This window comes from Rhodnius prolixus, unplaced genomic scaffold (genome assembly GCF_049639745.1).
Source record: "Rhodnius prolixus isolate KJV_2025 unplaced genomic scaffold, Rpr scaffold_6, whole genome shotgun sequence".
Classification (NCBI taxonomy): domain Eukaryota; kingdom Metazoa; phylum Arthropoda; class Insecta; order Hemiptera; family Reduviidae; genus Rhodnius; species Rhodnius prolixus.
This window is the reverse complement of record NW_027411634.1, coordinates 7105085-7128596: the sequence shown is the minus strand read 5'-3', so window position 1 is coordinate 7128596 and position 23512 is coordinate 7105085. Positions and strand designations below refer to the sequence as shown.

General features: G+C 30.3%; 2 protein-coding genes across 12 annotated transcripts; both read left to right on the top strand.

Moving 5' to 3' along the window:
• Window positions 1-13423, top strand: LOC141461391 (uncharacterized). 7 transcript variants are annotated; one of them, XM_074142412.1, is made up of 13 exons: window positions 1-140; window positions 977-1127; window positions 1195-1427; window positions 1707-1767; window positions 1921-2077; window positions 2675-2960; window positions 3549-3719; window positions 3866-4070; window positions 4255-7739; window positions 7838-7889; window positions 9733-9830; window positions 10406-10627; window positions 12035-13131. In XM_074142412.1, exons 6-13 carry the CDS (start codon window positions 2676-2678, stop codon window positions 12128-12130), a joined length of 4614 nt encoding a protein of 1537 aa, XP_073998513.1. In that variant the 5' UTR covers window positions 1-140; window positions 977-1127; window positions 1195-1427; window positions 1707-1767; window positions 1921-2077; window position 2675; the 3' UTR covers window positions 12131-13131. The 7 variants fall into 7 exon arrangements, with proteins under 7 accessions (XP_073998513.1, XP_073998514.1, XP_073998516.1 ...); XM_074142413.1 differs by having other exon boundaries at window positions 71-233; window positions 1195-1423; XM_074142415.1 differs by lacking the exon at window positions 12035-13131 and adding an exon at window positions 13258-13423 and having other exon boundaries at window positions 93-233.
• A 134-nt stretch (window positions 13424-13557) lies between these two features.
• Window positions 13558-23056, top strand: LOC141461401 (uncharacterized). Of its 5 annotated transcripts, none has more exons than XM_074142443.1 (14): window positions 13558-14271; window positions 14698-14858; window positions 15215-15374; window positions 16009-16164; window positions 16554-16710; window positions 17352-17576; window positions 18107-18293; window positions 18799-18898; window positions 19000-19134; window positions 19435-19570; window positions 20999-21230; window positions 21390-21464; window positions 22234-22299; window positions 22786-23056. In XM_074142443.1, exons 8-11 carry the CDS (start codon window positions 18824-18826, stop codon window positions 21067-21069), a joined length of 417 nt encoding a protein of 138 aa, XP_073998544.1. In that variant the 5' UTR covers window positions 13558-14271; window positions 14698-14858; window positions 15215-15374; window positions 16009-16164; window positions 16554-16710; window positions 17352-17576; window positions 18107-18293; window positions 18799-18823; the 3' UTR covers window positions 21070-21230; window positions 21390-21464; window positions 22234-22299; window positions 22786-23056. The 5 variants fall into 5 exon arrangements, with proteins under 5 accessions (XP_073998544.1, XP_073998541.1, XP_073998543.1 ...); XM_074142440.1 differs by having other exon boundaries at window positions 22151-22299; XM_074142442.1 differs by lacking the exon at window positions 21390-21464.
• Window positions 23057-23512: the final 456 nt, after the last annotated feature.

The window sequence follows — 23512 nt, the reverse complement described above, 5'->3', positions numbered from 1 at the left end:
GTTTATTGTTTGTGGTAGTGGTCGTTTATGTTGAATAGATATCAGAACTTTGAATCGAACCAATCGCTGCAATGATAACATCAGTAAAATTAACTAAGATTTATATAACAGGTACATTAGGAGAAAGACATCATGTGGAAGTAAGTTTTTTTTTCATTTAATGTGATAATGTGAATCATTGAGTCCAGTCTACTACCTTGGCGCGTAGCACCTTCTCACTAATCAATGAACAGGTTATTATGATAACATTTTTGCTGGAGAATGTTTAAATATATTTAATTAGTATATATTTTATAAGAACAAGTATTGAAACGGTTTCTTTCCCTTTAATCAATTAGATTTGATAAGTTGCAATAAACAGAATAAAACCTGTAAATATCTAATAATAAAGGTAAGGTAACTTAAACTTTATTTTTCCAAACAAAATTATACAGGAAATATATTTCATTTTAATCTTAAAAAGTAAAGTAAACTTAATCTTAAAAGTAAAAAAACAATGGGATCGGAAATAAGTAGCTGTATAATGTGAGTAAGCCAGTTTTAAAGCATAATTAATGATTCTTGAAGATTATAACAAACTATAAAACGTATGTTGAAACAAATAAATAGAATTTTCGTGAATACTAAGTGCTCTCTGCTAAACAGTGGGTATAGTGAACGAGATTTCTTTAATTCTAATTTGTGCAGTAAACTTGGAAATTTAAAGTATACACAAACATGATAGACCAGTTTACCTAGAAGGTGAATGGTAACCCGATCCTGGTCAAAATTATTTGTGTTTGTAGCATTATTCTTAAAGCTAGAACTGCTTCCTTTGTTACGGTATTATCACTTAATTTTCATTCATATATTATTTAACATTTTTAATGTTTGTGAATTTGTTAAACGAGGTAGGTACCAATTAAATTTGTGAACAAAATGTTCTCTATTTTGTTTGTTCTTAGAGCAGGTCATTATTATGTTTTCATATTTTTAGAACCATCACAGGCTGAACAAATGAGAAGCCGAAGGTTTTATGAAGAATTTTCCACAAATGGTGTTATTGCAATGGGGTCTATTGCTTAATATAAGAAAGATTTGAGTGTAGGTTTTGTGGAAACCTGGGTTTAAACACAATAAGAGAATAAGTATGTAATAAAATTGTTCTTTAGAGTGTAGAGTATTCTTATTAGTATTACTGATTTTTTTATGTAGGTCTGAAAGTGAAAATGAGGACACACTCAAAACGGCTCTCTCTACCCCAGCAACACCTTCTCTTCCGCTGAGGACAGTATTCCAAGCAGCAAAATTAGCCAGCCATGAAGGATTTATGATTTACCAATGGGCGCCTTATAAAAATTAGACACAGGCAGACGTAGAAAAAATAGTGCAGAAGTAGACTTGGAATAAGGCATATTCTCAAACCTTCGTATAGGAGTATATTGTAGGTAATTATAGGTTCTAGTCTAGATCAATGCTTCTTTTACTGTTTATATAACTAAATTATACAAATAAATGTGAAAAAGAAATGAAGTTAGCATTATGATAAAGAAATTCACTTTTATTATCTACTTACGTCACTTGCTTTAAAGAAGCTACTAAAGAATTTACTAAATTTTCATATTTCCTCTTTCGTATTATTCCAACTAAGATTAATTGTTTGATACATTTTGAAACAATTATTTAATTTTTATGGAGCTCTGAATTGGATTTTTTTTTTTTATTAGGAGATACTGAAAATTAAGAATGAAGAGTAGAGAGTACAAACTTTACTCCACCATTTGTATGGTAAGTGCTTAAGTTGTCATGAATTTATTTGGTAGTAGTAATTTCAGCTTTGGTAACTTATTTAATGCAAAGTTCCTAATTTTTATTTATTACCGAAATTTTATGACTTATTTTTGAAAGAAAAATATGTACATTGAATTATAATATTTTTAGTCCATCACGGGAACTCATCTCTCTTTGTACCAAAATTACTTGAGAGTGTATAAAAATAACTTGACAGTCCATGTACCAAGACAACAAACCTTCACCCTAGCAACGGTGGATAAATGCAAAACATTCCTTTCAGTGAATGTCAACTCTGATTTGAGAGGTAGGTGCTTTTTCTTTTTTAATGTTTAGGGATTTATTGAGAAATATTGTGTACTGAAGTTTGAGTATTTATAACTTTATTCAAAACTGATCATTTAATTAAAATTCAAACCATCGAAATTGTGTGTTTATCTCATAAAAACAGATTATAGTTGGAATTAAATTTATTAGAAACATCTAATTGATTGCTTTAGCAAAAAATTAATATTAATCAAAAAATAACTGAGAAAGATATAATTTTTTGTTTCGACGAAAGATGAGTTTATGAATCCAATTGTAAGAGTTAAACATTTCTTTCTATTGCTGAATCATTAAAGTTCATTCATTTTTAATTAGTGCACATGAAGATAACATCCTAAGAACTTAGCATCATTAGACTTTTATTGAAGTGGTTATAGTCGTAGAGTTGTCGACTAGTATATTGCCTAGAAATCGCATCACAGATAAATTCTGTCGTTTCTTTAAAAGAAGATCATTTCTTTTAGCGTCACCAAGTTAAGCTTTGAAAATACAAAGAAATAGCAGATTACTGATTAAATTTAGGAAGCTAAATGTTTTAATTTAATTGGCTTACTACATATATTTATTTATGTCCCAGGATGGCTAATGTGATTTTACAAGCACCAAATTGTGACTCTCCAACCGTCTTCAACAAACTCCAGATTCAACAAATAACTATTCCTCCGGACCTACCGTCCATTTTGAAACGATATGCAAAGGCTGCCATCAGAACACAACCCCATGACTTATTAGTTTGGTCAGCTGCATACTTTAAAGCACTATCCTCTGGAATACCTCCTCCAGTCAAAGAACGGATTGAATATCCACCAGTTATTATAGCTTCTGGACTAACGCCGGGTTTCCTAAAAGTTTTAATTAATCAGGTGAGTACGTATTGTTATTTTGAGTCGCGATCTAGCAAAATATTATACGTTTAACCCAAATACATCTTCAGTTAATAGACTTAAGAAACAGGTCTTTCCACTAAATGCTTGCTCTGATTGATGAAAATGAGTAGAAATAGTGTAATTATTTTATTTAATTTATTTATTTTTTAGGCGGTTGTACATAAACTATGGTCCGATTCATATCTTTTTTATGTAAACGTGGTCTGAAACTTAATTTTCCATTAAATTGGGATTTCATTTTGCGAATTTTATATTATATGAAATAGGACCATATTAAAGTTGAAATCAAATATAAGTATTAATTCCCAAAGATTGAAATATATTCATCTTTTACAATACAAAATAAAATACAATTTTATAAATGCATAATCTAATGTTTAACGATGGGCTGGCAAATTATTGAAAACTTTAACTGTAAGATTGCGAGGTGCACTCTTGCAAGCTCCTCATTGCGTTTAATATTTCGAAAAAAATTGTAAATTGATAAAATTGTGCAAGACAAATTTATATTACATGGACATGATTATTAAACATCCATTATGTTTTTTATTGTAATACTTTCAGGTTGGTCGCGAAGAAGCAAAAGTGGTACCTAAATCTACGGTGGTAGAGCGATGGACTGACATATGTTTATCAAGAGATGCCCTAAATGAAATACTTAATGTCGGAGGATTCCACAAAGACACGATTGCATGGCTTAAATTTGTTGCGATTTGTGCTGGATATCTCGAGTCGGTGAATGTTCTGATCCTACATATAATTCTATAAATGATGGGTTATAAACCAGTCGAATTTTGTTATACTTTTATACACTTTTCCCTTAAGTTATCCATAAATTTCTTTGTTGTTTAACGAAATTGAACAAACAATTTTCTCTACAGAGGCTCAGCCGTACCATGGTCCTTCTGATAGAATTGTTAAGCACAGAACCAGAAGAAAAAGTACCTGCTGTGCCTGTGAAAAAGTTTCTCATGTTGTATCGATTTCTTGCTGCCATGGATTGTGGCCCAGTAGATCAAAGGCGAAGTACTACTTGCGATGTTAGTTCATTGGCTACTGAAGTTTCTCCAGTTGCTGGCCACATCAGTATGTCAGTTTTTATTTTATTTTTGCTGAACACTTTCTTTGTTTTTTTTTAAATTGAAGTTTAAATATTTTGCTTGGAGCTTTGAAATATTATCCTACTTCAAATTCTTAATTTTATAGTGAGAATAATGTTAAAAAATTCCCAACTCCCTCCTTGATGAATTTTCTTTTTTTTTTGTTATAGCTAGCACTCGTACACCTGAAGAAAGTGAACAGGTTCTTGATGAGCATTCAGTGGAACCTGCAGTTAATAAACAAACTATCGAAAACGAAATAGAAAGTGAAGTCGTAAATAATGGTGAAAGTAAGAGTAACAAAGACAATTTAGTAAACGAAGATAACCTAATTGAAGTAGTGGAAAACGATGCTGAAATTAATGAGCTTTCAGAAAACAAAATGGAAACTGTTGATATTTCTGGTATAGAGAGCGAAGGTAATGGATCTGTATCAGAGGCACCAACTAATGCAGTAGAAGCCATTGCGGCTGAGGAGGAAAAATCAAACGTAGAGTCAGTAGTTACATCAGAAAGTGATAGTTCCAATTTAGAGGAAAATAAAGGACCTGTTGCTGTAAATTTACTTGAAGAAATTGATGACGATTTAAAAGAAGCCGAAGTAACAAAAGAAGAACATGAAAATTCTTCAGTTAATTCTGGGGAAGATCAAATAACAGTAATCTTAGAAGAAGAAGTACAGAAAAGTGATAATCTAGAATCAAAAAATGAAACTTCAAGTCCACAGGAATATAATGAGGATATTAAAGAGGAAGAAGAAGAAAAAGTAGAAACAGGTGACGAAGCTCACCATCAAGAAGTCTCTCCCGATACAAAAGATGAAACTCCAATATGTGAAACTGAGGAAACTGAAGAGAGTGGAGAAGAAGCTATTGTTGCTACTGCTAATGTACAAGAGGAAGAGCTGTCCGCAGTTTTGATAGAAACAGAGAATGGGAAGAAAGTGGGAAGTCCAACATCTCAGGAAACTGCAATAGAAGGCGAAGAAAATGTTGATTCGAGAAGTGGTGTAGAAGAATTTCATGATGCCATCCATGAAACAAAAGACGATACAGAAAATTTGTCAGAGAAAACAGTAGAAGATGAACAAAAAAATGAAAAAAATATGAATGAAGAAATCAAAGAGGAAGAACTGCAGAAAGACACTGAGGAATCTACGGAATTGGGAAAAGTTGGTGAACAATCTGTTGTTAGCGAAAAAAACAACATAGGAGAATTTCATGAAGTAAAAAGAAATGAAGATAAAATTGAAGAAGTAAAAAATGTAGAATACAATAATGAGTCATCTAAAGTTGAAACAGAAAAGGATGATAATGAATTAAAGGAAACTAATCAAGGAAGTGAACATGAAAATTTTGGAGAAAGTCCAAATTATCCTGAAAAAGTGATAGAATGTGCAGACATGGTATCTAATGAGGATGAAAAGAAAGATGAAAATGAAGAGTGTTCTGAGAATGAACTAGAGAAAGCAGAAACTGAAGAAGTTTCCCGGAAAGAACCAAATAAAGAGGAAAATGAAGAGTATTCTGAGAATGAACCAGAGAAAGCAGAAACTGAAGAAGCTCCCCAGAAAGAACAAAATAAAGAGGAAAATGAAGAGTATCCAGCGAATGAACCAGAGAAAGCAGAAACTGAAGAAGCTTCCCATGAAGAACAAAATGAAGAGTATTTTGAGAATGAACCAGAGAAAGCAGAAACTGAAGAAGGTTCTCAGGAAGAACAAACTAAAGAGGAAAATAAAGAGTATTCTGAGAATGAACTAGAGAAAGCAGAAACTGAAGAAGCTTCCCATGAAGAACAAAATGAAGAGTATTTTGAGAATGAACCAGAGAAAGCCGAAACTGAAAAAGGTTCCCAGGAAGAACAAACTAAAGAGGAAAATGAAGAGTATTCTGAGAATGAACCAGAGAAAGCAGAAAGTGAAGAAGTTTCCCAGAAAGAACAAAATATAGAGGAAATTGAAGAGTATCCAGGGAATGAACCAGAGAAAGCAGAAACTGAAGAAGGATCTCAGAAAGAAGAAAATGAAGAGGAAAATAAAGAATCTTCAGAGAAAGCAGAAATTGAAGAAGAAGATATTGTAACTGGAACAGAAACAAACATAGAACATTGTATAGGATTTCAAGAAGAGGAAGAGGTCCAAAAAGAAGAAATCTCATCTGGATATGCGGGAAGAGAAGCTGAAAAATCTCCTGTAGCTGTTGTTGAGGAAGAAGAAACGCAGGAGACGGAGCAAGTGACACCACACGGCAAGGGAGACCAGGACAAATCAGAATATAAAGAATTGGCCAACAAAGAGAATTACTTCAGAGAAGGACAGATAAATGACGGTATTATGGGTGCTGAAAATGACGAAAATGAGAAACAGACTCCCGTAGAAGATCAAAACGATAATGCTCTACAAAAATTACTAAAATTGGATGGTAATCAAATCGAGATAGAACAAGATAGAGAAGTAATACAGGCATCAGAAAACATGAGTATGGAAAAAGGTTTTGACAGGCCTAAAGACATCGAAACTGATAAATTTTCTGAACAGAATTATGGGAAAGAAAACACATCTGTTCTAGAAATCGACAGTACAGAAACCGAAAAAAGTGCAATAGATGATGTTGATTCAAAAGAAGATAGAGAAGAATCGAAGAGTGATCTAAAAGATTCTGATGGTATTAGGCTGGAGAATATTGAATCTTTAAATGTTGACTCTATTAAAGATTTAGAAGAGAAACCTGAGGAGGTAACAAAAACCAGTGATCAATTTGTTAAGGCAGAAGAAGAAAATGACTCTGTGGTAGAAGATAGTAGCGTAAATCGTCTAAATGAAACTGAAGCAACCGTAGAAGATACAACAGGAGAGATACAGCAGCCATCTGAAGGTACTGAAGAAAAATCTGCAGTTGACAATGATGGTGCCAATGAAGTTATAATGTCTGGTAGTGTTAATTCTACTTCAGATATTAGTAAAGACGAAGAACACAGTAATGTTAAAAAAGTGGAGTGTAGAGACAATGATGACGAAACAATAGCTTATGAATTGATTCAAGTAATACATACATCTGGTAATGAGCATATTAATAGATATGAAGAAACTGGCGTTAATGGAAACAGAGAAGATTCTGATGAAACCAACATTGCAGATGAATATAATGGTAAAAATGACGAAATAGCGACTAAACCGGATAATGAAGAAGAAGAAAATGAAGGTATGGTTAGTGGTGATGACATAAATTCAGAGGATAGCACTTTCAATGAAAGGAAAGTTATCAAGGACAAAAAATCCAGTGAACAGATAAATGATTTAGAAAGTAGTAATACAGATGCACATGAGAAAATTGAAGAAACTGAAAATATTAATGGTCAAGCAGAGTTAGATCCTGTAACTAGTACTGCCACAAGCCCTAGTAATATCCAAGAAGTAACAGATCCAACTGAAAATGAAAATAATTTAGAAGAAAGTAAAACTGAACAGAGAGATAATGAAACTGAAGAGAAAGAGGACAAACAAAGTATAACTGGATCATCTGTTGTTAAAGAAAATAGTGTTGAAACTCAAAATAGTTTTGATGAAACAGAAGGTATTTTGCAAGAAGATGTAATATCACTTCAACAAGCAAATCTGGAATCTGTGCCTGAAGCGAAATCAAATTTAATTGAGGTATGTTAAATTATTTAAAAAAATTAAAATGTGTGTTTCTGAATTCCTAATGTGTAACATTTGGCATCGAAATAAAATTCGATTTTTTTTTCCAAAAGGGTGAACTTAATGAAGAAGCTGAAAGTATAGATAAACGGAATAGCACAGTCCGTAAGTAAGATCAATTGTTTACTTTTGACGTGAATACGTCTTTTTTTGTAACTTTTATTGTTCAAGAAATTAGTGGAGACATTAATTAGAGTTTTATCCCAAGACCAAATATCCAAACTATTTATTTCCGTTTATCTATAGAAGCCACCAAATTAATGAATCTCACAGCCAACTAAGTGTCAACTTAATCAATTTTAATAATGTACTCGTATGCCTCAAAATCTTTTCTCAATATGTTAAAAAAGTGTTGGGTCCGCTGTGCTGAATAATATCGATCATCCGTCATTGCTCGATTTTTATATTCCTGATCTGTTTCGAATATTTTTCTGATGATGAGTGAACATCCGAAGGAATAAAAAAAAGTGGTCTACATCGGATAAAATTAGCAATCCCAAATCTTTTTAGCAGTCCCCACGTCTTTCATTGCGAGCATCGAATCAGCATGATGTCAATCAACATCAAAATTAGGAATCCATATTGACCTTTGCTATGTTCACGATCTGGGCAATATCTCTCACTTTATGTTTCGCTTACTATTAAAATATTTACTTAAAATTATTTTATAATCAATCCAAGATATGATCAAATTCAATGGCCAAGACTGATACTAAGGGAGCCAGAATAATCTTTTAGTTCGTTGTTGTTTTGCTTTTAAAAACATTTTCTACAAAAATGTTCTAGAAGTTTGTTTCTTCGGACAAATTCTTTCTCTGTTGCCTATTTGCGCAGTCCAGATATTGCTGGCTTATAGATATATCATATATTGAGAAGTTTTTCACAAGCTTATCTTATTTCACTAATAAATATAGTGTCATGTGGATTGTTGTGATTACCAAGTTTTTCTGTAACAAAGTGTTAAATGAACACTGTTAAAAAAAGGTGGTCGTCTTGTCACTGGACGTCATTACTAAAATCACTCCTTCAACCTTGAGTTTGCAGATGTTGTCTTTAAATGTGATTATCGTCACTGCCTAGCGTCTTAGTATTCCTACATGGTGTTTTAAGTGAGCATACTTTCAACAGTTCGGTTCACTTGATATTGTTTAAGTCTCCCTGTCTGAAAGCGATGAAAAAATGTCAGTGTATTCAAATCACTTCAGCTGATATGCATTTATTGTATTTTCTTGGTCGCTTTTGACTAAAACCAAACTTCACAATAAATATGTCTGACAATTTTTTTTTTTTCAAGAGTGGGCAAAAATCATATATTTTGTTCTCAACAAGAATGACTCTTAAGTTATAACTTTTTAATTTACTTTTTTTTAGTGATGGGCCTCTCTAGTGACATCTTTTCGTTCAAGCCTGTATCTAGATCAAGATTATACGTATACGTTCCTCAGATCAACATGTTATCTCAATCGTATGTTCTTGAGGTTCAACATCTTTTTGAACTTTCTTAAAGAGATTCTTACTCTGCGTTTTCATTTCTAAAGCTCTCAAAGTGTTCTATTGCCAAATTGCTATTTTTGCATTTTATCTAATTATATCTCTAAAAAAGTTTGTCTTTTGTCACTTTAAAACGCCTCTGCTCTGTCTATAGAACATCAAACTTTTTCTAAATTCCTTTCTTTTCAGCCCATAGATAGATGTGGTTCCCTTTCTTTTGGCTTTAAATTCTTCTTTCCTTCTTGCCTTTTAATTTCTCTAAATCAACTTTAAGTCAGTGAATATGTAAATAAATAAATTCATCAACTTTTTCCAGTCGAATGTGGTGAAATAATTTGTACATATATGCACTTTTTTCTGACTATGAGAAAGTAAAGAAATTTGTAGGATGTCTATTTAGTCATATTTTATTTTTATATTCATAATATTTTTCAACATAATAAATTTTTCTAAACAGGTGGTGAAGAAACTTTGGATGAAATGTTGTATTTAGTGGATAATTATAAGGAAGATAGCCAATCAAAAGGAGATGTAAACGACAATCTAACCGATAAAGTAAGGTCCAGTAAAAGTGACAATAAATAAATGTGAAAAAAATAACAAATAAATGAAACTTAACAACTTGTCAGAGTTAACTGGCCATGAAGAATAAAATAATACATCCAAATCTCTATCTGAATAAATTAAAAGAAAGAAAGAATTTTGCCGATTTCGTAATTATTTTTTATTTTTGCCAAGCTTTCGACACAGGGACTAGGTCATCTTAAGGTCTTAAGCTATTGACGGTTATAATCCAAAAAGAAGAAAGAATAGTGCTTATTTCAATCATTTTTTTTAGAAAATGACCAATGGACAGATGAATTTATATAAATGAAATTGTTCTCCAATTTTCCTTGGTTTAAAACTACAAGTATGTGTTATAAATGTCAATTATAAGAATAATACGTTTTAGAAAAAAGCTAAACTAAAAGTAAAATTTTCGCATTAATCATTTTTGCAAAGCTCGTTTTAATGCCACGCGTATAGATATATATTTTTTAATTCAAAAAAAGCGACAAGTTAAAATGCAGGTTGCAACAAGTTGTTCTAACTACATACATAGAGAAAATATAATTTTTTTTATTTTACAGATAGAAGAAGTTGAAATCGACCAAGCTCTGAATAGTGTAAACGAATCAGAAGAAGATCAACTAAGAAGAAGTGATCACTTGAAAAGTGAGAGCAGTGCAAGATCAGGCAGATCTCGTTTTGCTGGAGTTGTCAAGTCTGGAGCAGAATGGAGCACACAGCCGGCTTACTATGCCTACGTCCCCGGCATTGGACCACCAGTTCCTGAGGAAAGAATAGGCAGGGTAGGTAATAATTTGTTTGATTATAAATCTTAAATATGTTATTATCAATGTGTTAAACCTCGCCCCCCCCAAAAAAAGTAAAGCTTTGATTACTTAGCTTTGATTAGTAGATATTTTTTAAAACGAGATTAAACCCTTAGCTCTCGGGACCCAGCCCAAGTAGTTGCACATATATTATATGACTGTTATGTTTAGGTTATTTTTAGATTATTGCATTAGGTGTATTGATTAATGGATGCAAAAGTAAATGTCATTTTGGCATTCCATAGGGACGACAAATTCCTAAAGGAAGGGCTACCTGATTAAACTCATTTAAGCATGAATAAGAAATGATCAATTTCAGTTAGAATTGACATAAAACTTTGTTTTTGACGTCTATTGAGCTTTAACTAGGGTTTTTTTTTAACTGGAATAAAGTCAAAATTATTTCATTGGCATAAATGGAACATAGTTGTAACTGAAAAGGCGGTTAGGGGCTAATTTGAAGGACAGTTCTGGTGGTAAGGTGGATTGATACCTCTACAGTGAAATTTGTTTGTCACTCGGTACTATTACTTATTTACTGTTAATAAGGATTAAATATGTTTACGAATTTAAAGAAAATTCTTAAACGGAAGTACAATTTCATTGATTGTAAAAATCTGATTTCTGTAAAAAATCACTCTGGAACTTTATTGCCCAACTTCTTCTATTTCTTCTTCATCTAAGGAGGAAAAGGATTGACCCTTGAGGACATACCTATCTTTATACATATGTCCATATATATTTTCGGTGAAAACTCGAAATCACAAATCTTTCTCTTTTCTAGAATAGTAAAAGAAAACAAAGAGGAACTGTTTTTTTCCTTAAATAAGGTTTTTAACGTTTATTTCTTTCAAAATTTCAACCTTAGCACCCGTTTCAAAAACGATAAAAGAAGGTGCCCAAAGAAATGGTCTAAGACTTCAAATGGAATTAGAAAAACTCCGCTCCAATTACTTTGCCATTGCAACCCTGATGTCAATTTTAATGAACTTAGTAGTAAGCAGAAACTCCATTGAAATTCTTATTAGAATTCATGTTTTTTATATTTTGTACAATGAAATTACATCATTTGCTTAAATTATTTAAAATGATGCTTGATTGCCATAAAGTTTACTCTAAATGTCGCCCTTAATTTCAAGGCACTAACATTTTTGGAATGACTTTTCAACTAAAGTACTGGTATTTGGATTATTATAATGTATCTTATTTTTTATTTATTTATTTATACAACTGAATGTGTCTTATCTAGATTTATCAATTTAGATACATTCTTAGTTTGGCACATATAGTTATATAGTTTCCAGATTTCTTAATAACTGGTAATTTCATATTTTTTGTGAAATTTAGTATTAAATTTCTTGATCTTTTCTTTTCTACTGTTAGGTGGAAGACTATTTAACAGAATTAAGCGCTCGTCAGGCAGGATACGTGATGACAGCTAATTTAAGACATTATCTTTGTCCACCATTAGATCCCTGAACTGAAAAATCTATATTAATAGCAGAGGCCTTAATATTGTATGAACCTTTTAATTCATGCTGTTAAATTTTAATTTTTATATTTTTAAATGTCTGTAATCACTTATTATTTAAAGTTTCTTTTTCACCATAAAAAGCCTTCTCATAGTTATAGGGTAAACACATTTTTGTAGCACTTCTAAGATTCTAATCAGTGAATAATTTGTTTTCAATGCAATGTATCCTTTAATCGGGCAGGTTTAAGCAAAATGATGAAAAAAAGAAGCAAGAATTGCTTTCAATCTTTATCTTGCTAACCACATATTCTAGCGTGTTAATAACTTTAACTTAATAATAAAAGTTATTTTTACTTTTATTACTTGCTCAGCCCGCATTAACTTGTAAGCTATGTATTTATTGGATGCTAAAATGCACATTATATTTGAATGAATTTAGCAAAGGTTTTTCGTATCGTATAAAAATGAAAGCTATAGAAGACTAAGGAAAGCAGTTGTATGAGTTAAAGTTAAACAAACAGTAAAAAATTAAGAAGAAAACTAACAAACTTACGACAATTTGTAATGTAAAATGAAATAAAAATAAAATAGAGAAAATTAAAAAAAATATTAAGAAATGATGTTTATAAGAAAGATGTTTTCACATTTGTTTTAAAATTTGAATTATAGTACTCCTAAGAATAACAAAATAATAATAATAAAATTAATTGTAATAATAATTATTATTATTACAACTGCTGCTAGCTTATAAGTTTAAGGCTTTTTACAGTTAACAGATGGAGATTTCATTTTATTAAAACTAAATTTAGAAATGAGAAATACATTTATTTCAAAAAGTTACTAAGCACGGTCTGTAACTGCTTCTGTATTACATTTCGCCACACGATATTTCAGGACAATTTGCAAACCAATTTCAACTGAAAAATCAATCTTATATTTACAAATATAAATATATCTCTGAAATAAACTGTAATAAAAAATAAATATCTGATTTTACGTCTCAAAATTGATCAATAGTTGTGTGAACCTAGTGTCTATCTTGAACCGTAGGCAAAGTATTGATTTTCAATAGAAAATATTTGAAATAACTTCAAATAATTTCTTACACTTACTAATCTAAATGAATTTGCAGAACTCATTGTTACTGCAAGAAAGACTGTAAGGCTGACAAGTTAACAATTCTATCAGAAGGACCATGGTACGGCTGAGCCCTGACATGAGATCTGTCACGAAGAAATTCGATTTTCCTTTACAATTAGTCATGTTAAAAATAAAGGTTTCAGATACTTCTTTGCTACAATTTTGCTATTACATTCTGTGTAAACAGCAATTTTAGTCGTAAATTATTTAAGGAAATATTTTTGAATTATTCTATCTGTAGGTTTCAATCTCCGTTTCATGTCTCAACCGGCATAATCCAGAGTTTCTGCTACTTCAATTCTGTACGGAAAGTGGCTTTATACTCTTTAAATGCTTCAGGAATTCTTCATAATAACTAGCCTTTGAAATCACCTACTAAGTATGTAATCATCTACATTTATTTGTTTCTTTTCTCCTTTTCCTTTCTTTATTCAATGATAAAATAAATAAAAATCGCTGGCGGTAACTAGTACTCATATATTATAAAAGATATTAAACCGATTAATTTTTTTTTTGTTTGGTTTGCAATATTTGTTCAATCTAAAAGAATGATTTTTTTGTGTATACCAATCTTATAATAATAAATTTTTTCAGGGAAGGGATTAGCTATGAGGTTAGCATACTGGACTCCCACGCGGAGGTCCCGGGTTCGAATCCAGCAGCTGACCCTTAGATTTTCTCTTCCTAGGAGCTTCTTACAGCTCACTGTCCGGTGATGGACAGTGTTGTCTGTAACGAGAGAACACTGTCCGGAGGCCGGCAGTGCACTGGAAAAAGCTCCGGGCGCTAATGACCTCAGCTGTTGATGCGCCAAAAAAAAAAAAAAAAAAAAAAAAAAAAATTTCTAATTGGATTGGAAAAAAACCTGCTATAATCTTCCACAGAAGATAACCTAACATGAAGGTTTCGTATTCCTTTCATGTAACCTACCACAACAGTCCGTATTCGATAGTATCTTATCTATATCTATCAGCTAAAGAAGAGAGATAACAAAACACGTAAAAGTGTAAGTTTGGTATGACTGACAAATAACGAGAGTTTAATCCAATTTATTCCTATATTGATATGTTCTGATGCATATATAAATCTTTCTGATTAAGTGACTTTGTACAGTATTGGATTAGATTTATTGATTAAGACTTGCAAGTAAGCAGTTAAAATGCTTAGTGGACTAGATCGTTTACTAAAATTCCAAAAATAATTTATTAACACAATCTAAAATTATTTGTAGGTTAAGTATTGAATTTTATTTCATTATTGAAATCCAATAGTATTCATCATAAGACAGAGCTATGATTTTAAAGTGCGGAATACATTTCACTAATTTATATTTATACTTATTGATATTTTTTGCTAATCACTAGTTTTCCAAAATTTAAAGTATTGGAGAGTACTTTAAAAAGGTAATAGTTCAAAAGCTACTTTGTTTCAGGTACTTGAAGTCTATTAGTTGTATTACTATTTATTCATTAAGGTTAATTAGAATAAATTAATAATTGGAACTAAAGAATAAATCGCAAATGAGTTGAGATAACTCTCATTCATTTCTACATTCCTGGAAAATCTACAGACTTACCTTGTAATGTGAGACAGGTATTAATTATCTCTTCATACGTAATGCATTAAAAAAAACATATATAAATAGCAGATTAATAAGTCTTGAATCTGAATTAGAAACTGTATTTCTGTCTTTTAATTACTGTATTTTCGTAACAATTGATCGGTTTGTCTGTGTAATCATAAATATTTAAATATTCGCACATGTATTTTTTATATCTAATTTAGTATTAATTATATATATTCAAATATAAATCAACACTGCAGCTTTTATTCCGATATTACTATTTTTATTCAGATTTAATGTGTTATAACGTAAACAAAAGAAACAAAAATTATTTAATATTAAACTCAGTAAACACTTTATTTTATTCTGTAATATTGAATTTCAGATTAAAAACCGCCAACATGGGAGTACCATCTGGCAAACTGTTCCTTAAATTTAGCCAAAAAGTCAAAAGACGTTGGAAAACATCTATCTAGTAAAAAAATTAAGAACGATTAATCGTGCAGGAATCATCAGTTATTAAAAAATTACGTGGTTAAATATGAGTGAGTAAATATAAGTTAAAATATGAGGTAAATATGTGGACCACAACACTCAAATGTGAGTGTAAGGAGGTCCTATATAAGTCTTGTTGCCTACATGGTTAAATTTGAGTGAAAGGTGGTCTATATAATCAGCGATATTAGGTATATGAAACGTCCTAAAATGTCAAATTTATTCTGTTTATTTTGCCAATTTTGCTTCAGTATGGTTATATTTTTGCTAGTCTTGATTGCATTATCTTTCTGCAAAGAATATGACATACAGTTTCAAAGACAGTTGTTCTGGTTGTTTTTACACTAATGACAAATCACGATCAATACGGTATCAGTACTCTACTTCACTTTACACTTTACTGAGTCTTTCATAAACATTTAAACTTGCGGGTTTGCTGTGGATTTAGCTCATAGCCACTTATTCTCTTTACATTCTACAATGTATACTACATTCCCTTCCAAATAATAATAATAATATTAATAATGTTCCTGTTAGCCGCTTTCGCCTTTGGTTTTGTATTTCTTTAATTATTCTTAAGGCTGTAATTCTTTCTGCTAACACTAATTAATTTTTATTACTTTGTTATTAATGTAATTTTGTCGATATTAATTTTGAAACGTTTCTTTTTTATGTACTGAGTAGTGGCTAAATTGCTAAATTCCTCAAGATCACACACTTTTGATGAAAAAAGAAAATGAAAATTTAAATGCAGCCAAACCAGCAGTTAAGAGCACTCTATCGGCTAGCTTGCAACTATTAGATACTATTAGTTCTTAAACCTTCCACTAGATCGCTTAGGTATGTAGAATTCTTGTCTTTAATTAATATCATTTACATTTAAGCCATTTTAATTTTCATCCAACTGTTATTTTGATTACAGTGTTCTTGTTTTTATTCATCTTTTTCGCAATTGAATTTTTCAATGTAGCCTGAAGTAATTAATTGTATTCAAAAGTGGTGAATGTTATTTGAGTCACTTTTGGATAATTTAGGGATATCATTTCTTTATGAGTTAGACTTCGATAAAATAAAATAGATAATATTTTAAATTCTTAAGTTAATTATATTTTAGCGGTATCAAACCTTTTTTTTTTACAGATAAAGTAAATCTTTTTCTTCTAATTTGGATAAGTAAAGTTTTAATTTGTTAAGAGTTTTAATCCTTCCATTAATTTCTGCCCATTCAGTAATTCGCCAGCCAGCAGTTTACCCTTGAGGACTCCTCTTTGCATCCAGCAGCACTTCTGCAGTTGAAAATAAGATGATCCGCTTTCTTTTCTATAATCTGGTTAATGTAAGGAACTTAAAACATCTACCATGCATTCTTGCGAAGCTGTATTTCAGGTAATCTTAACAATTTTTAGTTAATAAAACCTTCGCGTTTTAACAAACGTTTTTATATAACTAAATCTTTCTCTCTTTAAATTCAATCAAGAAAAAAGTTGTAATATATTGAAAGAAAGTTTTAATTGGATAGAATAATATAAGCCAAACATTCATGCGAATGGTTTTCATCTTTCAATCGACTGTAACTATTTTTCAGTCATTTTGACTCTTTAATAAATTTTTATTAGCTAAAGTTGAATTAGGTGGAAAAATGAGAATAACAAACTATAAATGAAAATGTAATTATATTTTTCAGAAAAAATAACAAATTGCAGTAGTTACAATGTATTCTTGTAAATTTATTCATTGTCATTGACATATCCTTGACGTAGCTTTATTTATATAATTTTTTTGTAAAAGACCAATCAAATTTAGTATTCCATGTAATTTCTACAGCTTTATGACCCTGTAACAAACAATTTTGAATTGAATTAAAATTTCATACAATAAGTAGATTGTAAAATGGTTTATTGTAGCTGAAACAATAGTAATTTGATCGAATTTTAAAAGTTTAAATTGCTTTTGAAGGGACTCATTTTCGGCTATTAAATTAATAAAGCTCACAGTAGGATTATAATTTATTTATTTTATTTTTTTAGGATTTTTGGAGAAATGGTCTTCCAGCTTTCAAGGATAGCGCTTGCATTCGAATGAAGGCTTCGTCTCTTTCACCATTACGCCGGCTCGCAATTACCCTTGAGAACTCTTCTTCAAATCCAGCAGCACTTCTAAATTTAAGTTGTGGTTTCACATCCATTTCTACATTCCGGACTATTTAAAGCATTAGAAATTCTACCAGGCATTCTTCTGGAGCTGTGTAGCAGGTAATCTTATCCACACCTAAAAAAGTTTAGAAAATTTCGTCACAAAATAAACTTTTTTTTCCATATAACTAAATATTTTTCTTTGAATTCAAATGTGAGAAAAGTAATTCTGTTAAAAGGTTTTAATTAGGTAGAAAAATACAACGTCGAACATTCATGTACGTGATACTGTATTTCACAACCCAATAAGTCGAGCTAAATCTATTTGATTAATTTTTATTAAAATTAGAATTTATAACTGTAATTTTTTTGCGTCTACTCAGATCTAATAGTTTTCGGCAAAAAAGTTTCTGAAAATGAGCTAAAAAGCAAAAGAGAATAAGAGCCAGTTCTGTTCATAAAGACTTCTAATCATTAAACAAATTTTGTATCTATTAAAGCTTTAATAAAGTAATGGGTTTGCAGAGATTTCACTTTTTAATATTTAGGGTTAATGTATAAAATGTTTTATGAACTAAATGATTTACTCCATTTTCGTCTTACACTTGGACAATGCGATTAATGCTAGAAAATATTTTAATCTCTTTCAGGGCTACGAATATGGTAGATCTGGTAATCCTTCAAGAGCTGTTCTTGAGGAGTGCTTAGCTTCATTGGACGATGCGAAATATGGTTTGGCATTTTCGTCTGGATTGGCCGCAGTCACTGGATTGTGTGCATTGTTAGAAAGTGGAGATCACATTATAACAGGGGATATATATACGGTGGAACAAATAGGTTTGAATTAAATAAAAGTTTATCTAGAAAGATAGCTGGAATATCAGTACAGTATTAGTTTATTAAATATTTAAATATAAAATGTAGAAATTTCTTTTTCGAGCATTAAAATTCGTTGCTAAATTCTTTAGATTAATAAATAGAGAAGTTCTTCTGATTTGATTTTTTTTGCATTCATCAGAAACGAATTATTTTTTTTTTTGGCGTCAAAATCAATTCTTTTTTTGTCATAAACGAGATATTCTAAGCTAGTGCACCAGCCAAAGTAGAGGCTTTTTTGTGGTTCTTTCTGACCATCTCCCTACTTGGTGCAGGTTAACACCGCTTCCTATGTAATCACTCTAAAAATATTTTTTACTAGATTAATAGTTTTTGAATAATGGAAATCAACTTTTTTTTTTAATATCTGTGTTTCGAATATATATATATATTTACTTCAATTGGTTTAGTGCTTGAGAATTTCTCTTTTAAGTGGAAATTAATGTGTATTATTTTGTGGTCTCAGATACCTGAGAAATGTTGCCAAAAAGATGGGAGTTGACACAACTTTTTTCGCTATGACTGCCCCAGAAACTTTGAATGAAGTAATCCAGCCTAATACTAGAGTATGTATATTTTTTTCAATTTTTATATTTTTATAAACATTTATTCCAAATGGATTTTAGTAATATGTTTATTTATTATTTTTGTTATTTATTTTTTGAAGCTCGTTTGGGTTGAAAGCCCTACGAATCCTATGATGAAAGTTATGGACATACCTAGAATAAGTGAAATTATTAAAAGACATAATCAAGATATTATATTTGTTCTGGACAACACTTTTTTAACACCGTATTTTCAGGTGAACGTTATAGTATTTAATTATTCGAGGTTAATTTTATTTTAAACTTACATAGGATTATCAATTGCCTACACGTAGAGTATGTTCTAATGTTTTGCTTTATAGATAGTTATTTTTTGACTATTTTTGGACGCAAGATTCAGGAAGTATAGGTCTTGAATGATTGCCAGCAACAAGTTATTTTTTTATTATTACCTATGTATTTAGGACTATACTGTTTATGTTTATAATTAATTTAGGTATTTAATTAGCTTTAATTTTTTATTATTATCATTATTTACTTTTGTTTTCATTTTTCAGAAACCATTACCTTTAGGAGCTGATATTTCCATGTACTCTTTAACTAAATACATGAATGGCCACTCGGACGTAATAATGGGAGCAATGACTACAAATAATGAAGATCTTTATAAAAGGATGATGTACTTACAGAATTGTAAGTTTATACTTCTGTGCTTATTAAATATTACAATCCTTATTTACTATAAAATAATGCAATTAATCGAGATAGTTGCAGTGTTGATGGTAACCTTATAAATTAAATTATGTTATTTATTTAAACAAAGTAATAATATTCTGTTTTCTGCATCGGCTTTCGCCACTCAACCAGTGACTTTCCCTATATCTTTGTTCACTCAATAATATAATGTTTGCAATCTAAAATCTAACAATCCTCCATGCGTCTTATTTACATCTACTGATCCTAAACCTTCATCTCACCGATGGCAGGACTCCCCATTTTTTTTAGCCTCACGGTACCAGTACTCAATTCTTGTTCATATTAGCTGAATCATTAGGAGGTTTTCAATCTCTTGCAGAATTACCGTAAGTACCTGCGATTTTGTCAAAATTATAAATAACTTAATAACTTATAAATAAAAAAAATCAGTTTTATAATTGGTATAAAAGCTTTTAATGATTTTTCAATAATCTACAACCTTTGACACGCCTTAAATTAAAAAACAAAAAATTATCTTCTTCCTTATAAGTGAATCTTATGTATAACTCTAATCAACTTTTATCTCTAAGTAGAGATGATTAGAAGAATGGTGGTAAAATTAATTGATGGGTTGATATAAATATAACCTTAGAGAAAAAAAAGATGAACTGTCAAGGACTCAATAATCTGAAATTCTCATTTCAGATTGAGTGGATAACTTCTTATTTTTTCCGTCATCTAGTATCTTGATTTTATCAGATTTGTTCAGAGATGTCATCTTATTTCTGTTAAATAATGTATTTTATTAAAAACTTTATTTGCTTTTTATCCCACTACTAGGAATTATTGCTATCTAGCAGATGTTTTATTTCGACATTTTTTTGCTTGATTGTAAATTAACTCGTAAACGTTAATGTATTCCTAACAATGAACCGTGGCTTTTACAATTGTAAAACAAAAAATAAAGCTGGTTACTTGCTTGCAGAGTAACGGCTCCGATAGCTGTTTCTTTTTATCTTTCTTGCAAAGTTGAGAGAAAAAAGGTTAGCTCATTTCAGAACTAGGATTTAACCCAGACGAGATTACCGGAAGTAGTAGCCGATTTCTGACGTCAAGAAGGTTAACTATGTCATGATTTTCTCTTAACTAAATTTACATAATTACTGTTCATTATTTTTGGTGACTGAATCATAGTTTCAATAGGATGAGGAAATTAATGCCAGTTTCAGTCATGGTAAACTTTATTATGCCGAACTTTCGACCTAGGGACTAGGGGTCATCTTCAGGACTAATTTACAAAGTTAACAATGTTTTACATCATTAGTTGGGGTGTCTTCTGTCTTATCTATCCATTTTTCGATCTGGTTATTGTATGGTAATCTGGAGCATCTTTATTATTTCGTTGAAAATGTTCTTTTGTTTCAGTAATCCGTTTGCAGTTATTGCAGTTGTCAATAAGAGCAATGCTTCAAGAGCTGAAAAAAAACAAAATTTAGTTTGGGAATTCTTCTTTCCTTACTTTAATTACAGCTGGTTTTGATTGAATATTGGACACATTAAAAAAATAAATATATGTAAAACGCTATATTGATTAATCTAAAAGATAGCTTGAGACGCTTTGATCTAGAAAGGATTGCGAAGTCTTCCTGTGGTAATGGTAAGAGAAAATTAATAGTAAAACTTAAAGTTTGACTGCAGTGCATTTAAGTACTAAGTCACCATTGAGTAAATCTATTATCACCTTCAATGTATTTCATATTAGTATAAAGTAATTGCAGAAGATTGAAGTCTTACTCTTGATTGATAGATTCAATAGATTAGCATGGTTGAGGAATAACGTTAGATTGGTATACAACTTTTTACTCCACATCTTCAACTTCTTATAAAAATAGTTAGTTTTTATTGATTTAATTATGGAGATTTATTTGAAGAATTTATTTATATGAAGAATTTCCCTCGCTTGTTGTACCAATATTATTGTCCCATAATTATTAAAATAGTTTCATAAGATTGGTTGGTTCTATTATACATATGTAGCTTGTGAAGAGAGTGTTATAAATATATTATTTTGGTATTTGCTTTATTTAAATCAAAGAATAAATCAGAAATTGAAGTCCTTATATTTAAATTACAATAGAAATGTATAATTCTATACATTCTGTTCTCACTTTAAAATTAGAAATGGGGAAAAATAAACGTTCAAGAACGTCAATGCTATCTAGTGGCAATAGCTTAAACTAAAAAGATGTAATTACATAGAAACTAGTTCCAGTGATCACCGCTAGGTAGCATGAACATGTACTTTGACACTCTTAAAGTAAACATTAAATAACCTCCTAACAAAACAACTGACCGGTAAGGCAGTGGAGTAAAACGGTTATTCGGTTTTCACCTAAAATACTCTATCATGTAGAATCAGTAATAATTTGCTTTATTTATTAAATGTTCTTCACCCACGTTGATAAACATTTTATACCGTCACTATTTTAAAAAGAAGTTTTCCTCTAAAAAAAATTTCCATGTTTAAAATTCCCTGTTTACCTTATAGTTTGATGTTTCTTTATTTATGGTTGATAGTTTTAAGTTGATGCTGTTGTAACTAACTCAGTGAGAACTTTACATACCTTTGAAAACTGATTGTAATATCTATTTGCATTAAGCGATAACTTCCTTGGAAATTAAGAAACTTCTTTTTGAATCATTACTGCGTCAAAGACTTCTTGCAGGTAAGCAACATTTTTTGTGTATACTTTTAGTTTTAATTACGTGTTGAACCGTGTCTCTAAACATATTTGAATATTCTGGAATATGCTATGTCACTCAGAAACAATACTAAGTGACAGAACAGTGTCCATATTAAGGCTGTTCATTACTTTTTTAATATGGTTAAATCCGCTATTATAACTCATTTCATTATTTTGAAGAATCCTTCTATACTTCAAGCAAGTACGACCGTATTTATGAGATAATTCGCATCTATTCTATTTTGATAATAAACTAAACTAGATTCTCTAATTGTGGAACTGTTATCTATTATTTACTACGTTCAGAGTAATACTACATAAAATAAAACTTTTTTCATCTTATCTTTGTAGCTGAAAAAAGTTTTAATTTCTGAAAGGTTTTAATTTGATTGAAATTCTGTTACTCCGTAAAAACTAATTATTTTAGGTACATAAATATTGTTGATTGTACATAATGTTGATTTTCAGATTAAAAATCTCTGATACTGGAGTACTGCCTGCAAAACTGTTCATCAATAGAAGCCCAACTGAAATAGACGTAAATCATCTGTCCTAGGAGATTTTTATGAAGAATCAATTAATAAAACAAGTATTTTGTAGTTACTATATGTAATATGCTAGTTAATTTCACAATGTAATTTTAGAATTTTTACTTCAAATTACTTGTTCTTTGTTTTTAATAAAATGTTTAATTTGTTTGCTGTATATAAAAAAAATATATATAAATTTAAAAAAACAATCTTATTTATTCTCCTTTTCATCTCCAGTAAAAAGGAAAAAGTTCAAAAAACTTCGATAGCGAACAGACAACAGGATGAAAGAAATAATTTCCAAAAATAAAAATAAACTGTTAAAGATGATTTATTAACATGTTTGTACAGATTTATTGTTAAAAGCATTTATTAAAAAGGAAAACATGAAAAGAGATTAGAAATAGATGCGACAATGGAAGGAATAAAAAAGAAAACCTTTAAAAAAAGGATAAAAAAAAAACATTAGAAAATCCTCTTAATTTCGATGTAATGTTTCTGCATTTGATAGTTAATATTAAAGGCAATCCTGGAATGTATACGTTAGGTCGATCAATTTTGAAAATCAAGAAGTATAAAAACTATTGTGAAAAGTAAAAAAGAAAAATTAGTTTCAAAAATGGCCACAAGGTAGCAGCACTTACTGGACCTGTCAACTATATAAA